Source organism: Glycine soja, chromosome 17, assembly GCF_004193775.1.
Source record: "Glycine soja cultivar W05 chromosome 17, ASM419377v2, whole genome shotgun sequence".
Classification (NCBI taxonomy): Eukaryota; Viridiplantae; Streptophyta; class Magnoliopsida; order Fabales; family Fabaceae; genus Glycine; species Glycine soja.
Window position 1 is genome coordinate 12,184,645 of NC_041018.1, and position 20,063 is coordinate 12,204,707.

At 31.9% G+C, this 20,063-nt stretch overlaps 2 protein-coding genes across 3 annotated transcripts in view; one reads left to right on the forward strand and one right to left on the reverse strand.

Annotated features, from left to right (window-relative positions):
* The first annotated feature begins 6,731 nt into the window (after positions 1-6,731).
* LOC114393344 lies at positions 6,732-8,593 on the forward strand. Its single transcript, XM_028354645.1, has 4 exons — positions 6,732-6,978; positions 7,162-7,440; positions 8,036-8,209; positions 8,298-8,593. The coding sequence occupies exons 1-4, from the start codon at positions 6,964-6,966 to the stop codon at positions 8,349-8,351; spliced, it is 522 nt and encodes a 173-aa protein (XP_028210446.1). The 5' UTR covers positions 6,732-6,963; the 3' UTR covers positions 8,352-8,593.
* A 504-nt stretch (positions 8,594-9,097) lies between these two features.
* Positions 9,098-20,063, reverse strand: part of LOC114393343 — a 46,009-nt gene continuing 35,043 nt past the window's right edge. For both annotated transcript variants that reach the window (XM_028354643.1, XM_028354644.1), the window contains 15 exons: positions 19,905-20,005; positions 19,550-19,711; positions 17,877-17,924; positions 17,564-17,671; positions 16,757-16,831; positions 15,453-15,503; positions 13,443-13,586; positions 13,208-13,338; positions 12,376-12,463; positions 11,176-11,235; positions 10,855-11,095; positions 10,535-10,686; positions 10,348-10,418; positions 9,922-10,078; positions 9,098-9,811 (listed from right to left, as the gene is read on the reverse strand). In XM_028354643.1, the coding sequence (XP_028210444.1) occupies positions 9,647-9,811; positions 9,922-10,078; positions 10,348-10,418; positions 10,535-10,686; positions 10,855-11,095; positions 11,176-11,235; positions 12,376-12,463; positions 13,208-13,338; positions 13,443-13,586; positions 15,453-15,503; positions 16,757-16,831; positions 17,564-17,671; positions 17,877-17,924; positions 19,550-19,711; positions 19,905-20,005 (1,754 nt within the window). In that variant the 3' untranslated portion in view covers positions 9,098-9,646. The remainder of the gene's footprint in view (positions 9,812-9,921; positions 10,079-10,347; positions 10,419-10,534; positions 10,687-10,854; positions 11,096-11,175; positions 11,236-12,375; positions 12,464-13,207; positions 13,339-13,442; positions 13,587-15,452; positions 15,504-16,756; positions 16,832-17,563; positions 17,672-17,876; positions 17,925-19,549; positions 19,712-19,904; positions 20,006-20,063) is intronic.

Sequence of the window (20,063 nt, forward strand, 5' to 3'; positions counted from 1 at the left end):
ACAAGGGTGATTTTTTTTTTTAATATAAAGTAGCAAGTGAAGATATATAGTTCAAGTATCGTGTTACCAATTTTTTTCCCTAAAAAATAAGTTTCTTAATATTTTTTTTGGTTCAATGAGGAAATAGAACAACATCTAAAGCAAAAAAATAAAAAGAATAACAAACTCCTATGTTTCCTAAAAAAACTCCTTTCTATTCATGTAGAGAGAAATTATCTCATAAAGATCAATAAAATCTCATTGTGTTCTCATACTCAAAATCATGATGAAAACTAAACGTGGAAGCATACCTGAATTATTCATAATAGAATGATGAAAGGTTGATGAGAATCAAGATTGATTTTACGATCTTCCAACTATAGAGAGCTTTTTTTTTTCTTTGAATTTTCTCTTTTGATGCGCATAAAGAGAAAAGAAAGCAAAACTATAAGTTTTGTCTCTTCTCTCTATAAATGGGACCATAACCTCTTATATTGGTAACTGTCATCAGTTACCTCAAATTTGATAATTATAATTTGACCCTTCATTAAATTATAATATCACTTATGGTATTTACACAATTAGTCTTTCATGACATATATGTATTTAGTCATAATTTTATATTCATTAGACCACGTAAAATAATGATCATAAATCATTCAATTATGTGATATATATATAATCAAGTATATCCAAAAGTCAATGTATGCATATATAAAATCTAACATAGAACATAAAATACATAAAAGTAACTAATTCCCACTAAACCAAAGATTTTTTGAACTGTAAAACACCCATGTGAGCAACATACTCATGAAAGACCTTGGGTGAAAGTCCCTTAGTTAGAGGATCTGTTATCATATAGTTTGTCCCTAAGTGTTCTATGGAAATTTGTCCACTTTGTACCATTTCCTTAACAACTAGGAACTTGATGTCAATATGTTTCGACTTGGTTGAGCTCCTATTGTTGTTAGAATACAATACAACTGATTTATTGTCATAATATAACTTAAGTGGTCTTTCAATTCCTTCCACAATTTGCAGCCCTGTGACAAAATTTCTCAGCCATATTTCATAATTTGATGCCTCATAGCATACCACAAATTCTGTCACCATAGTGGATGAAGTAGTAAGGGTTTGCTTGGCACTGCGCCAAGAAACTGCACCACCAACTAACATGAAAATGTAACAGAAGTGGATCTTAAACTATCTAGGCATCCTACAAAGTCTGAGTCAGAATACCCAGTGATCTCTAACTGATCTGACCTCTTGTATGTGAGCAAATAATACTTTGTTCTCTTCAAATACCTCATAACTCTTTTGGCTGTTTTCCAATGATTCATTCCTGGATTGCTAAAATATCTGCCTAATACCCCAACTATGTATGCTATATCCGAACGCGTACATACTTGGACATACATCAAACTCCCTACAACTGATGCATAGAGAATCTTCTGCATCTCCTGAATTTCCAAATTTCCTTTTGGGCACTGTTTGAGACTGAACTTATCTCCCTTAGCAACTGTAGTATCCTTGAATTTACATTCCTGCATGTCAAACCTTTAAGTACCTTTTCGATATAACTCCTTTCTGATAGTCCTAGAATACCCCAAGATCGATCTCAGTGCATCTGAATTCCTAATACAAAGGAGGCGTCACCAAGATCTTTCATTTCGAAGTTTCTTGATAGAAATCTCTTGGTTTCGTGCAATATATCTATATCATTAGTGACAAGCAGTATGTCATCAACATATAAGACTAGGAAAATGTACTTGCTCCCACTGAATTTGTGATACACACAATCATCAACAAGATTCATCTCGAAACCAAATGAGAGAATTACTTGATGAAATTTGTGGTACCATTGACGAGATGCCTATTTTAGCCCATAAATTAGTTAAATGGTAACTTTCATTTGGGTCAATCACCATTCATATAAATAATCATACATGTTAACATTTCTCATGAACAATCTACACAAGAGAGGTCACTTTGGTGATATCTTGATTCAATTAGCTCATTTAAATGCTAAACAATTAAAATGATATACTATAGCTAAATTTTGAACATTGATGCACCTAACCCAAAATTAAAACATTTTTAGAGTAGATTATTTTAACTTTATTTATTTATTTTAAATTTTAGAAGCCCATGATTGTTATTTTAATTTAATGCAGTGGTCTCTAAAAGTAAGAACAAATACAAAGTTTCATATATATATATATATATATATATATATATATATATATATATATATATATATATATATATATATATATATATATATATATATATATATATATATATATTAGTGATGTACTGTAACCTTTAAATGAGCGATGCATTTAAATATTGTTGAAAGTTACGCTTTAGTAAAAGGTAAGATCAAGCAACAATATGTAAAATAGTTAAATTCATTTAAAATTTAGAATATGCCAAACAACCTGAATAAATAAAATTTCCAAAATTATACATGAATCAAGTATGGGTGGCTGTGATACCAAATTGTAGGGATTTAATCAATCAACCTAGTTTGATTTTAATAGACAATCATCAATTTTAACCACATGTTTTCTATCCATGTAAAGAGAAATTACTGTATAAAGATGAATAAAACCACATTGAATTCTCATACTCAAAATCATGATGAAAACTAAATGTGGAAGCGTACCTGGTTAGCCATAATGGAATGATGAAAAGTTGATGAGGATTAAGATTGATTTTATGATCTTCCAATGATGATAAATAGAAAAGAAAGCAAAACTGTACGCTCTGTCATTTCTCTCCACAAATGGGGACCATAACCATAACATCTTGTATTGGTACCCCAAATTTGATAATTATAATGTGACCCTTCATTAAATTATAATATCACTTATGGTATCTATATAATTAGCCTTTCATGACATATACTTCCTTAGTCATAATTTTATATTGATTAGACCACTTTAATATTTTGACTAATAAAATAATAACCCTAACTCATTTAATTATGTGATATATATATATAACCCAAAATTGCTAACAAATAATAAAAAAATTATTTTAATCATATTTTAAGATAAACTATTTTCATACTACCACTATTATATATGAAAAAAGTACAAAAAAATTACTAATTCGTCATCTAGACTCTGCTTAGTGCATACATTACACGGAGGCTAAAAAAAAGTTTACTTATGCCATTTGCATCGATTCATAATTTTCTCGAATTTAAAATTTAAAATCCCATACTCTCAGCTAATTAACAAAGTATATTAAGCATAATTATTTAAATTTACTCCTAATAATACTACCTTCGCTCCTTATTAATTATAAAGTTCAATTAACTAATTTATTAGAATTGAATAATTTAGTTAATTTAGTTGATCAGGATATTAAATTTAATATTTTTTTTCCAAAACTATCTATATGAACAAAATTAATAAATATTAATGGGTTATGTTTCTCTTATTATCATGTCATTCTAGAATTGACTTTAATGAAGGATATATTTTCATAAAAATATTAATAGAAAAGATATTTTGGATTGGACTTTATAATATAAGAACCAGAGGTAGGATAATGGAGAGATGAACGAATTGTTTTTTCTATCAGAGAAATCTCCAAAGAAGCCATTTAATCAATGAGGCAATGATAGTCATAAGAATGAACTAAAGATTTATTTCCAGGATAAAGTCGTTGGAAACAAGCAAAGTATGAGAGAAAGACGATCTCAATGCAAAAAATTGGTCCACATTGAATGTGAGGAAGGAAAAAGATTGTTGCCTAAAGTTTCCTTAGATGATTGAGTACTTAAGGAGTTGTGTAGTCCATTGGATAATATAAAAACCGATGTATAATGCTCGATGTAGTATCTCCATTTTGTATTAATGAAGGTTGAATGAATTAGATTTCCTAGCTTAAATCTTATATACAATAATGAAAGTTTTATGCTAGCCATGACATCAAGATTGGGAAGCCATTATGGGTGGATAATAATACCTCAAAGGTGAAGATGAGGAGATTCGTTAGGGTTTGTATTGAAATAAACATAAGATAAATTAGTAGTAAGCAAGGTATATATGGGAGAACAAACATTGGTATAAGGTGGAATAGGGATTGCACATCATTTGTACTACATATTGGCACCTAAATGGTGGTGACAATTGGAAGCTAGTTAGTGAAGCCTTTTGTCACGAGTTTCTTTGCTCTTTAACTAGCTGAGACACTTATTGTCTTAATTTCTTAGATAATCTAAGCATTTTTTTTATAAAAGTATTACTGAGGTCATGGTGAATAGATTTGGACATTTATTAATGACATTATTGGTCCTTGCCGGAGTAGTATTTTGCTAGGAAGATGAACTTCTAATGACACAATTCTCATTCTTAAAACAAATGTTATAATTCTTTAAGAAATTATCATAAAAGGAGGAAATAAGACGTGGCCTTCAAAATTAACCTAGAGAGGACATATGATAATTTTGATTAGATGTTTCTTAAAAATTGTTATTGATTTTAGTTTTTGTCATTACTATGAATCTAATAATGCATTATGTGACTTCATCATTTTTATGTATCACATGAAATAGGAAGAGATTTTCTGATTTTTCTCCTTCTAAAGGTTTAAGACAAATTGATCCTGCTTGTCATATCTTTTTGTTATATGCATGAAGAAGTTAAACTGACCATACCTAAATCAATTTATTCCAGGAGCTAGTTACCTTCGAAAACTTTGAAAAATAAACCTTTTGTATCGTATTTTTTTCATTATAAATAAAAATTTTCTCTTCAGGAAGACTAAAAGTTTTAAGGTAATTAAGATTTGTCACTAATATCTTTTACAGCAAACACTCTAACTTTACCATAATTCCACAAAGTCAATAACTTTTTTATCCAAAGAAACTCCAATATACTAAGATTGAAAAACTCACATCTATTTGATCTATTCGCTGCACAACCTCTTCGAAAAAATATCTAGGCTTTCTAATTCTCAAATAATGACCAAGTAAGGCTCATTTTAATTAATTTCATTACGGGCGTTTTTCTTTAACAAATTTTGTCCTTTCTTCTATTCCTACTTAGTACATACAAATTTATTTCTTCACACAAAGTACTTGCTCGATTGATAGAATAATACGATAATTCATAGGAAAATAAACTTAAATAAAAGGTTTCACTCGGGCTGAGCACGGGCCGGTTTCGGGCGGGCTCGGTTCCAAAAACTCTACTCCGTTGTAAACAGATGCGGGCCGGTTTTGTCGGTTTGGGTTTAATGGGTGTGGCAGATTATTCGGGTGGGTTGTACCGGGTAAGTTAAAGTTTGCATTTTCTCTTTCATCAATCTATGTAAAACTAATATAATAAACAAAAGGGGAGTTAGTTTTGCTTTTAAAAATAAAATAAAGTAAGTAACTTTAAAAAAGATATTATATTTATACTAGCATGCACCGTTTTATGTGCAAATGAAGTGACATGATGGGAGGTTATAGCAGACAAAGCAATTAGATTTACGTGCACAATACTTCATTTATAGAGAAGTGCTAAATTATCAATATAGAAGTGCTAAATTGACAAAAGAAAAATCAGCTGTCTTCATTCCTTCTCAACTTTCGCATTTTTCTACATCTATATGATTAACATTTATGGTGCAAATTAAAGTTGGATTTCCATAGTTGCATTCAAACTTGATCTAAGCAAGAAATTATTTTTTTACCCTCTTAATTTTTATAGGTGTGAAAACATCGAACAAATATCTAAATTATTTTCTTCATCAATGTATCCAAGTTACTAATACAACACAAGCACTAAGTAAGAACATAATTCAATAATATACACAATTTATTGGCTAAGTACAACCGTTTTATTAGTTATATAGTTGACATAACTATGTATATTAATTAACACATGCGAGTATGTGACTATTCATAGTTATCATAATATGAACTGTCTAGTTACATTAATGCCAAGAACTCAATTTGTTTTTAAAATAAATATACTTTTTAGTCTTTATATTTTCAATTAAACTTGGTTAAGATCCTATTATATTAATAAATTTAATCATTAAATTTTAAGAAAACATGATGAAATCTTAAAGAAGAGAAATTAAACTTAATCCACACTTGTTTTTAAATTTTGAAAACCAAATTCATCAATTTAAAAAGTATAAGAACTTTGATTACGTTTAGACAAAATAAAAACACATTTTTTCCATAAGAATTATTTACAAAAAAACTAATTTCGTGGCAAGAAATATATATTGCAATATTATTCATGATTTAGGAGTTTAATTAGGATAATAATACATGATAAACATTTATTTATATAACTAAAATTGATAATATATAAATACTTCTAAATATATAAATTATAATATAATTAAAATTTATAATCAATATATATTTTTAATATATCAATTATATTTTAGATTTAAAATTATGTACATATTGTGATAAAGTGTCATTTTTAACTGTTGATAATTTCTTTTAAAAGACTTCAAAATTTAATTTAAAAATAAAGATGAAAAAATATATTGAAATGAGTAAAAGGTTTAATTTTTTTTCCTAACTATGCTTCAAAACTTTAATGAACAGACCGGGTTTCAGCTATAAAAAAAAAAACTCTAATAACTAAGTTTGATTTTATGAATAAAAAAACATGTAGGTAGGTGAATGTACTAACAATATAATCAGCTAAATTTTGTTGAGGGAAAACAAAGCAAAGGACAAGCTGGCCATAAGATCGATCCCAGGTTTAAGCTGATGTGGTCGCCGCACCACAATTGGGCCTCAACATTGGTGATGACGATAATTTGATAATTACGTCAACTGCACTTTCGTTCCACCCAAAGAAACATATTAAACACACGCTTTGTTTTGTCTCTTCCCAAACTTCTACATTAACACTGCTATATATTGCTAACATCTCCAAGACCTCCATGATGCCATCAAGGTAGGTGTTGCTAGCAAAACTGAACAAAATTAACTTCCTTGATTATCCTAAGATGCCAACGAAGCAGGTAAATCAGATGTTCATGTTGCGTTAGTGCCTTTGTACTCTGTGCTATATATGCTTGACATGTGGTTTTATTTAGTTGTTAATTGTTAAATTTTTGTTAGCTGAGAATTAAACCCACGACCTTCTTTTCTCTATTCTTCTCTTACCATTAAATTAATCTTATAACTCCTTATGATCTATGTAGGTAACTTACTGCAATGATAAAGCGGTGTTAGTGAAGGTATATGTTGAGAAGCCTAGGAAGAAGAGCTCATCATCAATTCAGCATCAGCACCTTCATTATCATATTCGTCACACAATTAGACAAGAGGTAGTGCTTGGCTCTGGTAGCAAGGGATCATATGCTAGAAGAGCAGGGTTGCTTATGTACTCGCATCTCCTACGTGAGTCTGCAAAAGGAGCATTATCAACACCCTCATTCTCCAAGTTGGTTGCAAACAACAATCTCCAACCTCCAACCCAGGTATGTACACCATTGACATTGTATAGATAGATATATTTTATACTTTTAATCTTCTAAAATGTATGAATGAAGAGGTACATAGTTTTTTTTTCTTTTAATTTATGTTACCATGAGTGTTAAACACGTACTTTTTTTTTTATTTTTATAATGTTTGTCTTGTACATTCTTTTTAACTCACATTTTACTAATAGATCAAAATTTATCAAAAAATTGAAATGACTCATTAAATAGAAGTGAGACTTATAAAAATATATGATTTTTAACAAATTTTAGTCATTAATAGAGTTTGTGTTAAAAAATGTATTATATATAAAATAAAAGAATACTAGTGATATCATCTTTTTAACACTCTTTTTATAATTGACTGAAATTTATTAAAAATTATTTATTTTAGTGGATCCAACTTCTCATTTGTCTTTTGATTTAGACTTAAGAACCCTCAAAGAGAGTGTTACGTAAAGAGTGATGCTAGCATTTTTCTCTACAACATATATTAGTAACATTTCTTGCATTTTATTAATGCTTGTTTTTTGACCGATGGGATGTGGCTGAATTTATTATATTGTACTGCCGTTTACTTGTTATCCTATTACAGATAACCCCTTCCAACAAGAAAAAGCCGGTGTACAGGGAAAAGCCAACTTGCTTTGGCAGTTTGAAACTACTGATTCCAAGATTCTTAAGGTCATGGTCAAAAGCCAAAAATAAGGAGAAAAACAAGAAACCGATGCATGGAGGTTTTTCGGGAAATGGAATGAAAATGTTACAGGTATTTTGAATGAAAATTTTACGATAATCTGATGTTAATTATAAGCACTGATACTATGTGCTACTCTGATGCATTTTTCATTCTTAAGGTTTGGAAAGGAAAAAGTTTCTTAACGAATGTGTTTTCAACAACACGCAATTAAGTATGCTTGAGGTTCAATTTTGCCCCGGTCATTCACCTCTCTCAAGGTATAATGTCTCGAATCAAATAAGAAATTTTATCATTTAATTAGATTCAAGTTCTTATTTTCCATCATGCTAATCACCGACAACTCCCTTTATTTGAATGTGTGTCTTAAGATTAATGTATAACACTAGAAATTATTAGGTGATTCAGAATTACTACATTATTTATGATCTTAATCTAATAATTTCTCGTGTAATATATCACTTATCTTAATTCTTGTATCTTCTCTTTTTATTTTGTTTTCATAGTACAAAAATTTATTGTACAAATGCAACTTTCCTTTATGGATTGCAATCACTGAAATTTTGATGTAATATATATACAAGAATTCAAATAGTCAAATTACTACATTTATTTATAAACTTTTTGTTGTACAAATATCATACCTAAGTAGATTAAGAAATAGAAGCAAAAGTTACTGGGTTATGCTAGGTACACAAGCTCTATTGTTTGTACACCCAATATTTTCTGTTAATTCCAAAATTATCCTACGCCAAAGGTATGCGAGTTTATAATTAATCCGTATAATTTGTACAAATGAACTTGATCCGTAAATATAATTTAAACATAAAGATCAATTTAAGTGGATGACATTTTCGCTCATTCACTTAAAATACTGGGTACACCTAACATCACCCAAAGTTACTTCATCAGGAGGTAAGAATGATAAATAAAATTTGCTTAGAGCTTGTTGTAAAGTACTTACGTAAAGCCCCAAAAGTTGAGGGGTTTCAACATCCTTAAAATACGTTCGTAAAGTTAAGAATAGTTCTTGTCTAAGTTCGGTGTTAGAGGAAAATGGTATTGATTTCATGTGTTAGAATACTTCTAGTAGAACACAGGGTCTTGCTTACATATTAAAAAGAAAATTGTGGAATGAGAGATGGGTGACAAAGGAGTTATGGAAGAATGGATTCTTGACCCACCGTTCGTTGAAGTGATGCATCAGCAAGGAATTGCAACAAGTCTTTGAAGAAATAACCTTTGAATCGAAAGCAAACGTTGTTGTGTTTGGCAACTCATACTTCAATTTCAAAAGTAGGACTATAAATTGAAAGAATGAAATTGCCAAGCCAAAAAATGCTGCGAGGACGTCGGCAATGTGTCAAATACTTCGGTAAATTGCACGTTTCTAAAGTAACGGAACCAAAACACATCAGTTACAACACAAAAAGAGTTTCCTAGAGTTTTTACCTATTTTACATAAATATTACAACGTAATTGGCTTGCAAGATTAGTCTCAGTCATGGACTATTGAGATCTCTGTTGTCGAGTATACTCCCAGAGAGCAATTGCACCACTGACATGAACATTGAGAGATCTAACAACTCCAAATTGCGGAATTTCGATGCAAGCATCTAAAATATGAATTATATCCACAGGTATACCTTCTTTCTCTCGGCCGAGAACCAGGACCTGAATAAACAACCAAATATGAAATAATATATTTAAACATAAAGTCAGGAATGTTAGAAATGTATGGCTTAAAGCATGTACCTAAGCAACTGGAAGGTCAGAATACTTACCATTTTTTTGGGAAAGATATACTGATCAAGGGGTACACTGTTTGCAGTTTGTTCCAAACCCAAGATGGAAAATCCTTCTTTCTTTTTTTTCTGCAAGTAAATCTTTATGCTATCTACTGGGACTTCTATTATAGGAACCCACTTTTCGGCTGTTACACTGCAAACAACAGACAATTTCCAGCAAGATTGACGACATTAGAGTGCAATGAATTAAAACACTTCCTATATCACGAGACATGCTTAAATATACATGTGTTTGTGTGTGTGCATTTCCTTTTTGAAAGTTTGAGCATTTAGAATTATTAGCGGTCACCAACAGTATTTCCCTTTTGACATTTAAGCAGAAGCCAAGTAGTAAGTCCACTCAGTTTGTGACATCTATAAAGCAAGAAAAAATAAAGGAAAAAAAAGTTCTATCATCAAAACCTGATTAGTTGGAACTGTTTGTCATTTATGATTTTTGTATCAGCAATGGCCAGCCCTGATGCTCTAAATACCTGCTTAACACGACAATAGGAGTAAAGAAAATATTTTTTTTCTCCAGAAAATAGAAAAAAGAAGTTAAACATAGTATAACATAAGATTGACAAATGGAGCAGAATGAGTAACGTACCTCACATGTACGAGCCAAGCCAGCAAGATTGGGTATGCGGTCAAGCAATGATGCAACAAGGATAAAATTCTGTCGACTTGCTTTTTGTTGATCTAGAGATGATCTTCTTGACTGCAATAGTTGGTCGAGAAGGAGATCATCCCTCTCTATCTCTGTCATGTTGATCTTGAAATTAAATAATGGTAGATACAAAACTATGAATCACACAAAAGGTGGAACACAGACTACAAACACAGTACACGGTCATAATGACAACAAAAATAGTGTTAGATAGTCAGTTCCTTTTTCTTTTATTAGTTGCTGAACAAATTCAAACATACCAGCCAACTTTTTATAGGTTTCATCATTGCCATAAAGGAAACCTGCTTCGTTGCCCCCCTTGTCATGTTTGGTAAAAGTAACCTTTTTCTGGAAATCTGAAGACATATCTTTAAGCATGGTTCCTTCAATGCCACCAGATAAATTTTCGATGCAATTCTTATCCCCATTGAAATTTAGAGTCTCATTCCTGATTGTCACCACATCCTTTGCCATTGAACACCGCAGGTCTTCTCTAGCATCCTAGACAGGGAGGAAAAACTTAAAAGATAAATCAGAAACTATAGCCTTTCTCTTTTAGAAAAGTACGGCAAAGTACTTACATTTAAAAATTTGAGAACCTGCTCCATGAGAGATGTTGGAACACACTCAAAACCATCCTCCTTCACACACCAAAAAAGAGAGAATAAACAAATCTATCATAAAAGCAGAAACATAAACTCATATATATTGACCGTACACATTGAAATAGATTTTTTTTATTAGAGAGAAGATTTTATCTAGAGACATCACAACGAGCTTTGTTAGTTCAAATGAGTAAGTAATTGACAAATGTTTCCACCAAGTGAATGAGAGGTCCTCGGATAGGCTACATATGAAATAAGCTTGATGCATATAATCTAAATTCTCTGGCTTGAAGAAGAGTTAGAAGCAATGCAAATAGGTTAATTATATCTTGTATTAATAAGGGTAACTACAAATCGTTGTAGATATTATTTTCATCATAAACAATATTCAAAGCTATGTGATTCACACACATGGATTTCACCATGTCTCATTTCTCTCGTCTCTTAGCATCAAAGCCTTATAAAGACAATCATTATCCATGAATACCGTAGTATCAATCCCGGACACTAGAGCACATAACTGTGAATATCATAAGATGGTGCATGGCTGTAGCACAGAGAAAAGAACGGAGGTTGAAGGCATGCTTTAGAGTTCAAAACAAAGAAAGAATGGTGGGTGAGTGCCATTGGAAATCCTTGTGGAAGTGGGTGGGTGTCGGACCTGTAGGTTGCAGTGTGGAAATCACACAGAAGAGTCCCCCTCCCCTCCGCAGGGCAAAAGCCAGTTTTTTGAAATGCCTCTTTGCAGTGCTGCTATAGGGTTGCAAAGAGCCACTACTTTGACCGTGATTGAAGCTGTGATGATCACTATGTATTGCTATGCTATTTTTTGTAGTGGACCATGGCCATTCCACACATCTACACTGCTATAGTGGTATATCAATAACTATGGTCAATACCTAGTGGACCAAGGGGACATTTTATTAAGTTTGTCATCTAGTGTCATTTGACCTTGTCCATATATGTGTGTGTGGCTTGGGGGTGGAGGGGGTGGGGGTGATAAACATGTGAAGATTGCCTTGGCAATTGGACCACACCATGATATGCGTTTGACTGATCCAAAATTCAAAATTAAAAGTCATATATTAACTACTCATTTTGCAATTGAGATTGCTAGTCAAGGGTAGCATTTGTATAATTGTCCAAATACATGTTATTCACCACACAGACCCTCACCTCAACTCGATTGATGAAAATTCCAGCAGGTGTAACAGAGCTATTTGGGTCATAAGCATCAAGATATCCTTCCATTGATGTTCGTAAGCTGAAAGATAATACAAATTAATGATTTTAGTCCATTAGAAAGAAGTACAAAGCAATGAATTTAGTTCATTAAAAGTAGTACAAAGCTTTTCACAGTTAAACATTTTTCTTCCAATAATGTGAGAAAACGAATACAAAATATATACTACCTGGTTTATTTAAGGAAAAGAGAATATGAACTAATGAAAAAATGATATCGGACTGATTCCACATTATAAAATGCAAAACACTAACACCTGTTTTATACTAGTAATTAGGTCACATACTAGTACTGCACCACAAACCCAACCCCAATCATACAATAAAATTAGGAAACACAATCAAAATTAGAAAACTCCCAAGATTGTATCACCAATTAAAGGACTAATAGATTTCACAATATATTCTACACACTGGAAGATTTTTTGTAAAGACAATGTAGCAATGAAAGAATCAAATGATATCCTAATTACCATAATTACAAGACATCGTTATTTTTTTTTACATAAATTACATATATTTGAACTATAGACAGGGGGAGAATAATTACTTTTAGATAGTCACTCCTATTTGTATTCTTCTCTTGACTTTATCTAACGAAGTGGAAAATTAAGGATAAAACATAATTTACTTGAAGAGCATACTAAAAAGTGACTTATCATTCTGACTGTTTTATAGATGTCATAATATTGGAAATCTACATAGTATAGAAAATAATGATTAACAATATAGATAAATAACGAGAAACAAAAAATAAGAATTATACCGTGCACAATCAGAATTTCTTGCAAGGTATGTTTTCAAATCTACAAAGCACCTCTTCTCTAAAGGTAGCATCTCAGAAGATCCATAATTCAACAATGGAAACAGTTTATGTAGAATTTGATATGCAAGTAACTGCAACAACAATCACACATATCATGACCCATTTATTTCCGTGTGATATATATATATATATATAGAGAGAGAGAGAGAGAGAGATCAACACCATAAATGATAACCTGGGTAAAACCACGTAAGCTATGATGATGTGATGTTAATAATGGAACTAGAGGAGGAAACAATTCGTTCAAATGACTAGATTGAACATCTTTAGATGAGTTGAGAATGACATTAGCTGCTATGAATACATATGAAGATAGTGCCTGCATTTTAAGAATAACAATTAGAAGCTTAAAGCAGAATGTTCTAAAAGCTTGTGATATACATTACATCTATAATTTATTTATCCTTTTTTATAGTCATCAAACATATTAAGCTAACAGAGAAGATAATAAACAAAAAGGTGTTAAAGAATTTGCAACTACTAGTAGATGGTCATTTATAATCTAACCAATTCAACTCATATAATAGTGTTGGAAATGGTAATAGCAATTAGTATGTCATTGGAAATTGTGGGAGTTAATGTATCATTGCAAAGATTAGTGTCATAGAATAGTTTATTATTATTCCTGTTATTCTTTATTAATATCCAGAGATTCTTGAGAAAGTAATGGCAAGTGAATGAAATAGAAAGAAAAAGTGAGGGAGAGAAAGTGACTGTTTTTCTGAAATGACTCAAATTACTGTTCATTATCAAACTTTGATTTGCATTTCTATTTATGGAGAGTACAAGCTTCTAAACTAACCATTCTGTTATAGTTCACTCTAACTGTAACTGTAACAGAATGTTGACAGATTGCTAAATTATCTACACAAGCACCAGCAGAAACCATTAATCCTAACAGAACTGACTGCACCCACCATTGCTAAATTATATTTCAGAATAGCTGCAAGCCTGCACCCACCATGCTATACATCTATCATCCCCCCTCCCCAGAAAAACCCAGGGTGGTTGAGAAGGAAGCACCAAGTTTGTCTCAAAAGCAGAATTATGTGTACTAACGACTTGTTCAGAACCTTCTCAAACAAAAAAACGTCTAATTCCATGTGTCCAGTGTCGGCATTCAACAATGGGTCATGAGTTGTAACACAGCAACTGCTCTTCGATTGTTACGACAGACAATAGGAGTAGGAATTATGATGTAAAGTTCCGTAAGAAGATATTGAGCCCAGATCATTTCTGCCATAGTAGTAGCTAAACTCCTATATTCCACCTCTGCACTAGAGTGAGCCAAATAAGAACTGGACCAGAAAGTGAAGAAGGAATAATTCTTTAGTGTATGTAAACTGAATCATAGGTTTCCAAGAAACCTGCACTCTCCACAACAATGATTAATTTTTCTCTCCCTACACCTAACTCTGAACCCTCTTTTTATACCCACCCAACTAATAACTAACTAGTTAGTTATTAACTATTTCTATTACAATCATATAATGGCATCATCCCAAAATATATACATAACCCTGATATAGATTGCCTATCATCTGGATCAGAGTCCCAATTAACATTTGAAATAGATTCCAATTTCATTGGAGAGTATATTATTTGGAAATATCACTACCCAACTGTTGAAAAAACCACCTAAATTGTGGTCACCCCTAGATAGAAGGGGTGTGTTGAAAGTCCCACATGGCGGGTAGTTGTGGACAAAAGGGGACATGTTGAAGTCCCACATCAAATAAAGATACTGCTAAGATAAACTATATTAGAGGGAGTAATCCTTTCCATATGTACAAATGGTTTCTATAATTGAAGAGGAAGTTGGGTTAAATTGTTTTTAAAATTTTGTAAGTTGTTTTCAAAAGCTATCTTGGAGAACTTTTTGAAATAAGCTGAAAACTGCTCATGGACATATCCTAAGCTATTTTCATAAGCTCTCCCAAACACTTGCTCTGTTTATGACAAAAGATAAGTCCAAATAACTTGTAAATAAGTTCTTCAAAATGGACCCTTAAGTCTTTGAGGGGTCTTTGTATAAGCTACATATGGAGCAAGCCTGGTAAATAATCTATTTGCACCAACATGACAAGAATTGTTAGACAGAAAAAGTACATAGGGCAATCGTAATGAGACATTACTCTTTGTTTTTACAAGATAAATTTACATGTTCAGTAAAAATAAAATTTACCTGCTGCCTCATGTCATAATCCCGCAATATGGGGACCAAATGCTCTTTGACCTGTGAATTAAAGATAATTTCAACATAGATAGGCAACAGACTACAAACTTTAGATGGTAAGTTGCACTGAAAGGTACATATATCAGATTTAAAGGAAACACTGAATGCCAGCAATTCTCTTACAACTTAATGTGAAATTAATCTGAACACATAAAGAAACTGAAAGAGTAGCCACTTGCTCTCATCCCCAAACGAAATGAATAAAAAATAAATGCTAAAACTAACTTCATTTAAATAACTTATTGAGTCCAAGAAAACCAAAACTCAAGTAAACAACACCAAACATGTAGCTTCCTTGGCCATGTTATAAAACAAAAGTTATTTTTTATTTTATTTTTGCCAAGCACTTTAAGGATTAAAACTTCTCTCCATTGTTTGTTCATTTCTATGATAATCAATCATAGGAGGGCCCTTTTTTAAAGTTTTGGGCAAAAGTATAAAATACAAAGTAGGATTCCATCCTGGCATTAACCTGGTTGTCCTGGAAAAAAAATGGGTCAAGTCAACCCACCCCATTTAAGGTGGGTTAGCCAGTTGACCCACCTAACAATTAAAAGAAACATTAATTAAAAAAAAAGGGGGGGGGGGGGGGGCAAACAATATCTTAAAAGGGGAAAACTAAAAATAAGAGAAATAACAAATCTGTACACCTAACTATGACAAATTTAATTGTCAATAATTAAATCATAATAATCAAATAGTGATAAAGTATCATTTTTTAATTTGTTATAAAATTTTAAAAAAGCTAAAAAAAAACCCCAAGGTTTCAACATGCCCTGACCTGTCCCCAACATATTTTGGACGTGGGTTGAGTGAGGCAAGTTTAGCAGGTTAATGGATTCTAAAACCCAACCTGACCCACCAAAATAGGAGGGTTTTGTAGGTTGACCGATCAAGTTGGAAATGTTTTGCCAATACTACTACAAAGTGCTTTTATGTATGAGCAGAAGCAGAAAATCTGCTGTTAATAGAAGCAAGAAACTGGTGCTTTTCCTATCAAGCAAAAGCATAAAATCTTCCATTTTTTATATTATTTACTCATCTGGAGCTTAAAAGGAAAAGTTATTGCTATTTTAAGCCAATTTATCAACCCTGCTTTTGGAAGGATCTCTCTCTTGGACATACACTCTTTATTTCTATTCCCCAATAAAAATAAAAATAAAAAAGCTACTTGAAAATGAATATGGGCATAAATATAATAAATATAAAGAGGAAAATGATGAGACAAAAAAGGGGGAAGAAGAAAGTCTGACAAGAGATGGAAACTTCAAGTAAATGTTGATTGCAAATGTCTCTAAGTATTGGCGAACAGCAGGTAAGTTATTTCTCTGCAAGAGAACAAAAAATATAGTTAGATATATAGCAATGGGCAAGAGTATAATACATGCATATAACAGTAAAAATAAATTTTAAAAAATGGTTATCACATTAACTTTAAAATTGATAAAAAAAATTTAATCACCACGATATTGGTGCGAAGTATCCATCGGCTTTGCCGATAACTAATTTTTGCCAAGAAACCTGGCTGACCACCTATAGTGGGGTCTCCCCTCCCAAGCACTTTTTTTTTCATTCACAAGGCTCGAAACCGAGACCTTGCTTAAGGGGATTGAGCCGAGTTCTACTTGAACCAACGACATGTTGGTAGAGAATAAAAATCCTATAAGCTATATATATATATATATAGCAATTGGTAAGTCTAAAGCAATTTTCTTTTTATTGGTCAGAAGTGATTTCAGTTTAAATAAAATGCAATGTAAATATAATTAAACACACTATTACAGAAGGTAAGTATGCATCTCTCTCTCACAGACACAGATAGAGGAGGGAAGCAAAACATGGTAATTGTCTAAAAAATGGATGAAAGAAATGATTCTATAAACAAAAATACATCTAATAAAACATTTAAATGAAATTTGAATAGAAAAGAACTTAAGAGCATGCATATGCTTACATGAGATCACAAATATATGCTTCCAATACTACTAAATACACAACATATTAAAAATTCCAATAGGAAAACAAATATTAAAGAATGACAACATGCAAAATCTACTTACATTAAGTGATATGTACAAGTATTCCAAAACTTTCCCAACTATATCTTCCTCCACAAATGGTGACAATACACATATTATTTGCCAAGCACGTATTTTACGTCTATGAATCTGGAACAACAATGTAACAAATTGAACAAAATGAGTTATAGCAAAGATTGATAAGAGAAAAAATTACAGTAGCAATGAGAAATTTCCAGTATCATGCCATATTCAAACCATTGAAAGCAGACAATCTTTATAGACATTCTCAGGGACATAAGGCTGACCAGTTTAATTCCAGTTAAACAGAGAAACAAAAGGCCATGATACTTACAGCACTGTACTTTTTGTATAACTCCTTTGCAAGATCTTTATCATTCACCTATATCAACAGATGTTATACGTAACATTAGCATTTGAAAATAAACTTCTGATCTTTGTAATAAATTAAAATTGTGCGCTGAAAAAACGCTTGAACAGAACCATACAGGGCATCACCAAAAAAAATTATTCAAAAGAAATTACACTCCAAAATTTGCATAGTATAGCTGCAGCCATATTAGTAAATTTACTAACATTATGCTCATTCCAAATTTAGAACCATCATGCTCTCTGAATTCATATTAGAAATTAGTCAATGTTATAATGCCACAATCATTTGTAATCAAAAACTAGCTTACAACAGTTAAAGTCTCTGCCGTTGGCTTACAATTGATAAAAACCTTGGGAGAAGAAACTAGAAACACACCACAAAAGCTAGCATTGCAGTTGGAGATCTCAAGGCCTTATAAACCCACACAAAAATCCTGTACTTCTAAATGTGAGACTCTTTTACAATTTGGGTTTAGCCTAACTCAACACCAGAAGTTAGCTCAAGAGGTAACAAATCTAGGAAAGGCTCTGTTACCATCTTAAAATTTCAATTTGAGCATAACTCAATCCCAAAAACCAGCTCAAGAGGTACTTGGGTTGCTCTCACTTATACTTTATTTTGGCTATCTCTAGTCAATGAGGGACTTGGGTTTTTCCCAATAGACTCAAGTCCCATGCCTTGCAAGCGGATACTAAAATCCCAACACACTCAACAACCCCGGTGCCCACGTGGGTTGCTTATGCACTAGTCCATTCTCTAAACACTGCAATGTGACACCATCAAGTGCAGCTTGTTTGCAGTCAAAGAGAAATGATGGTAAAAGGCCAATTCATAAAACCTTGGGAGAAATACACCACAAAAGCCAGACGTTGTAATTGGAGACTGGAGAGACCAAAGCCTTATAAACCCCACACCAAAATCCCATACTTCCAGTATGAGACTCAAGTACTATATGCAACTGGATCCTAACAACTTATGTTCTTAATAGATGGGACTGTTCCTTTTTCTATTCAGTATGATTCTTGCATGCAATACTAATGCTAACTTTCATTTTTGTTTTCACACATCAACATAAGCACTAGACAATCTGAGACTGAAATTATCTTAAAACCAATTCATAAATTCAAATAACCCCAAAGGATTCTTCAAAACTTGAAGCCAGATGTTGATAGGACTAGTAGCGCCAAACTGACTAGTACAACTACAATATCAGCAAGAATAGAACCACACAGCATTTAACATACTCCCTACGGTCTCAACTCAAATATAATAAGAAAAAAAACTGATTCACACTAACATAGAAAGTTAGTTAACCACATTTAATTGTGTCAATTTCAATTAAGTAATTTTTTTCCCAACTTACCCTTTATTGGAGCTTGGTATCAAGAATAAAAGAGTCATTGAAACCAACACCTCAATTAAATGAAGGGTATTTTAGAGATAGTAGCATTAAATAAGGTAAAGTTAGTTGAAATTTTCTTTGAGACCAAGAAAATGATGTTTTTTTCTTATATTTGAGACCAGAGGGTATACAATACATATATGTCTATCTTCAAAGTACTCTAGTAGCAAAAACTACATGATTTAGAATGGAATTTATTTTTTAGCATCAATTGATAATAGTAATCTACTACCACAGAGTCAAGAAGCTCTAGTAGAAATGATTTGCCAGATTCTTGTGCCGCAATACAGTTTGCATCTTCATTTGGTGATCCCACCATCCTAGCCAAGTCTGCCAACTTGTAAAACAGAACAGCAACTGATACACGTGCATAGACCTCTGTATTAATAAATGCCTGATAAGAGAAGTGCCCAATTATTACACAGTCAAAAAGCTTCAAGATTATTTTTCTTAAAAAATTAATAAAATTGCAATTAATGGTAATCAGAATATGTTGTTAAGATAAAATGTATTAATTCTTTAACAAATTAGGGTAGAGAAAAAGATAATAAAATCATCCAAAATCATATAATTGTTGAGTAGCTCACTTCAGTCAGCTCAGGATCAGGACTCCTGGCCAGTATAGAAACTTCCAGTCTAGCATCATTGTTGTCAGCTAGTTCAGCTTCAAAATCCTCATCAAATGCAACTGAAAGAGATAATCTCAAATTCATATGACAATTTTATATAAAAAAACAACAGACAGC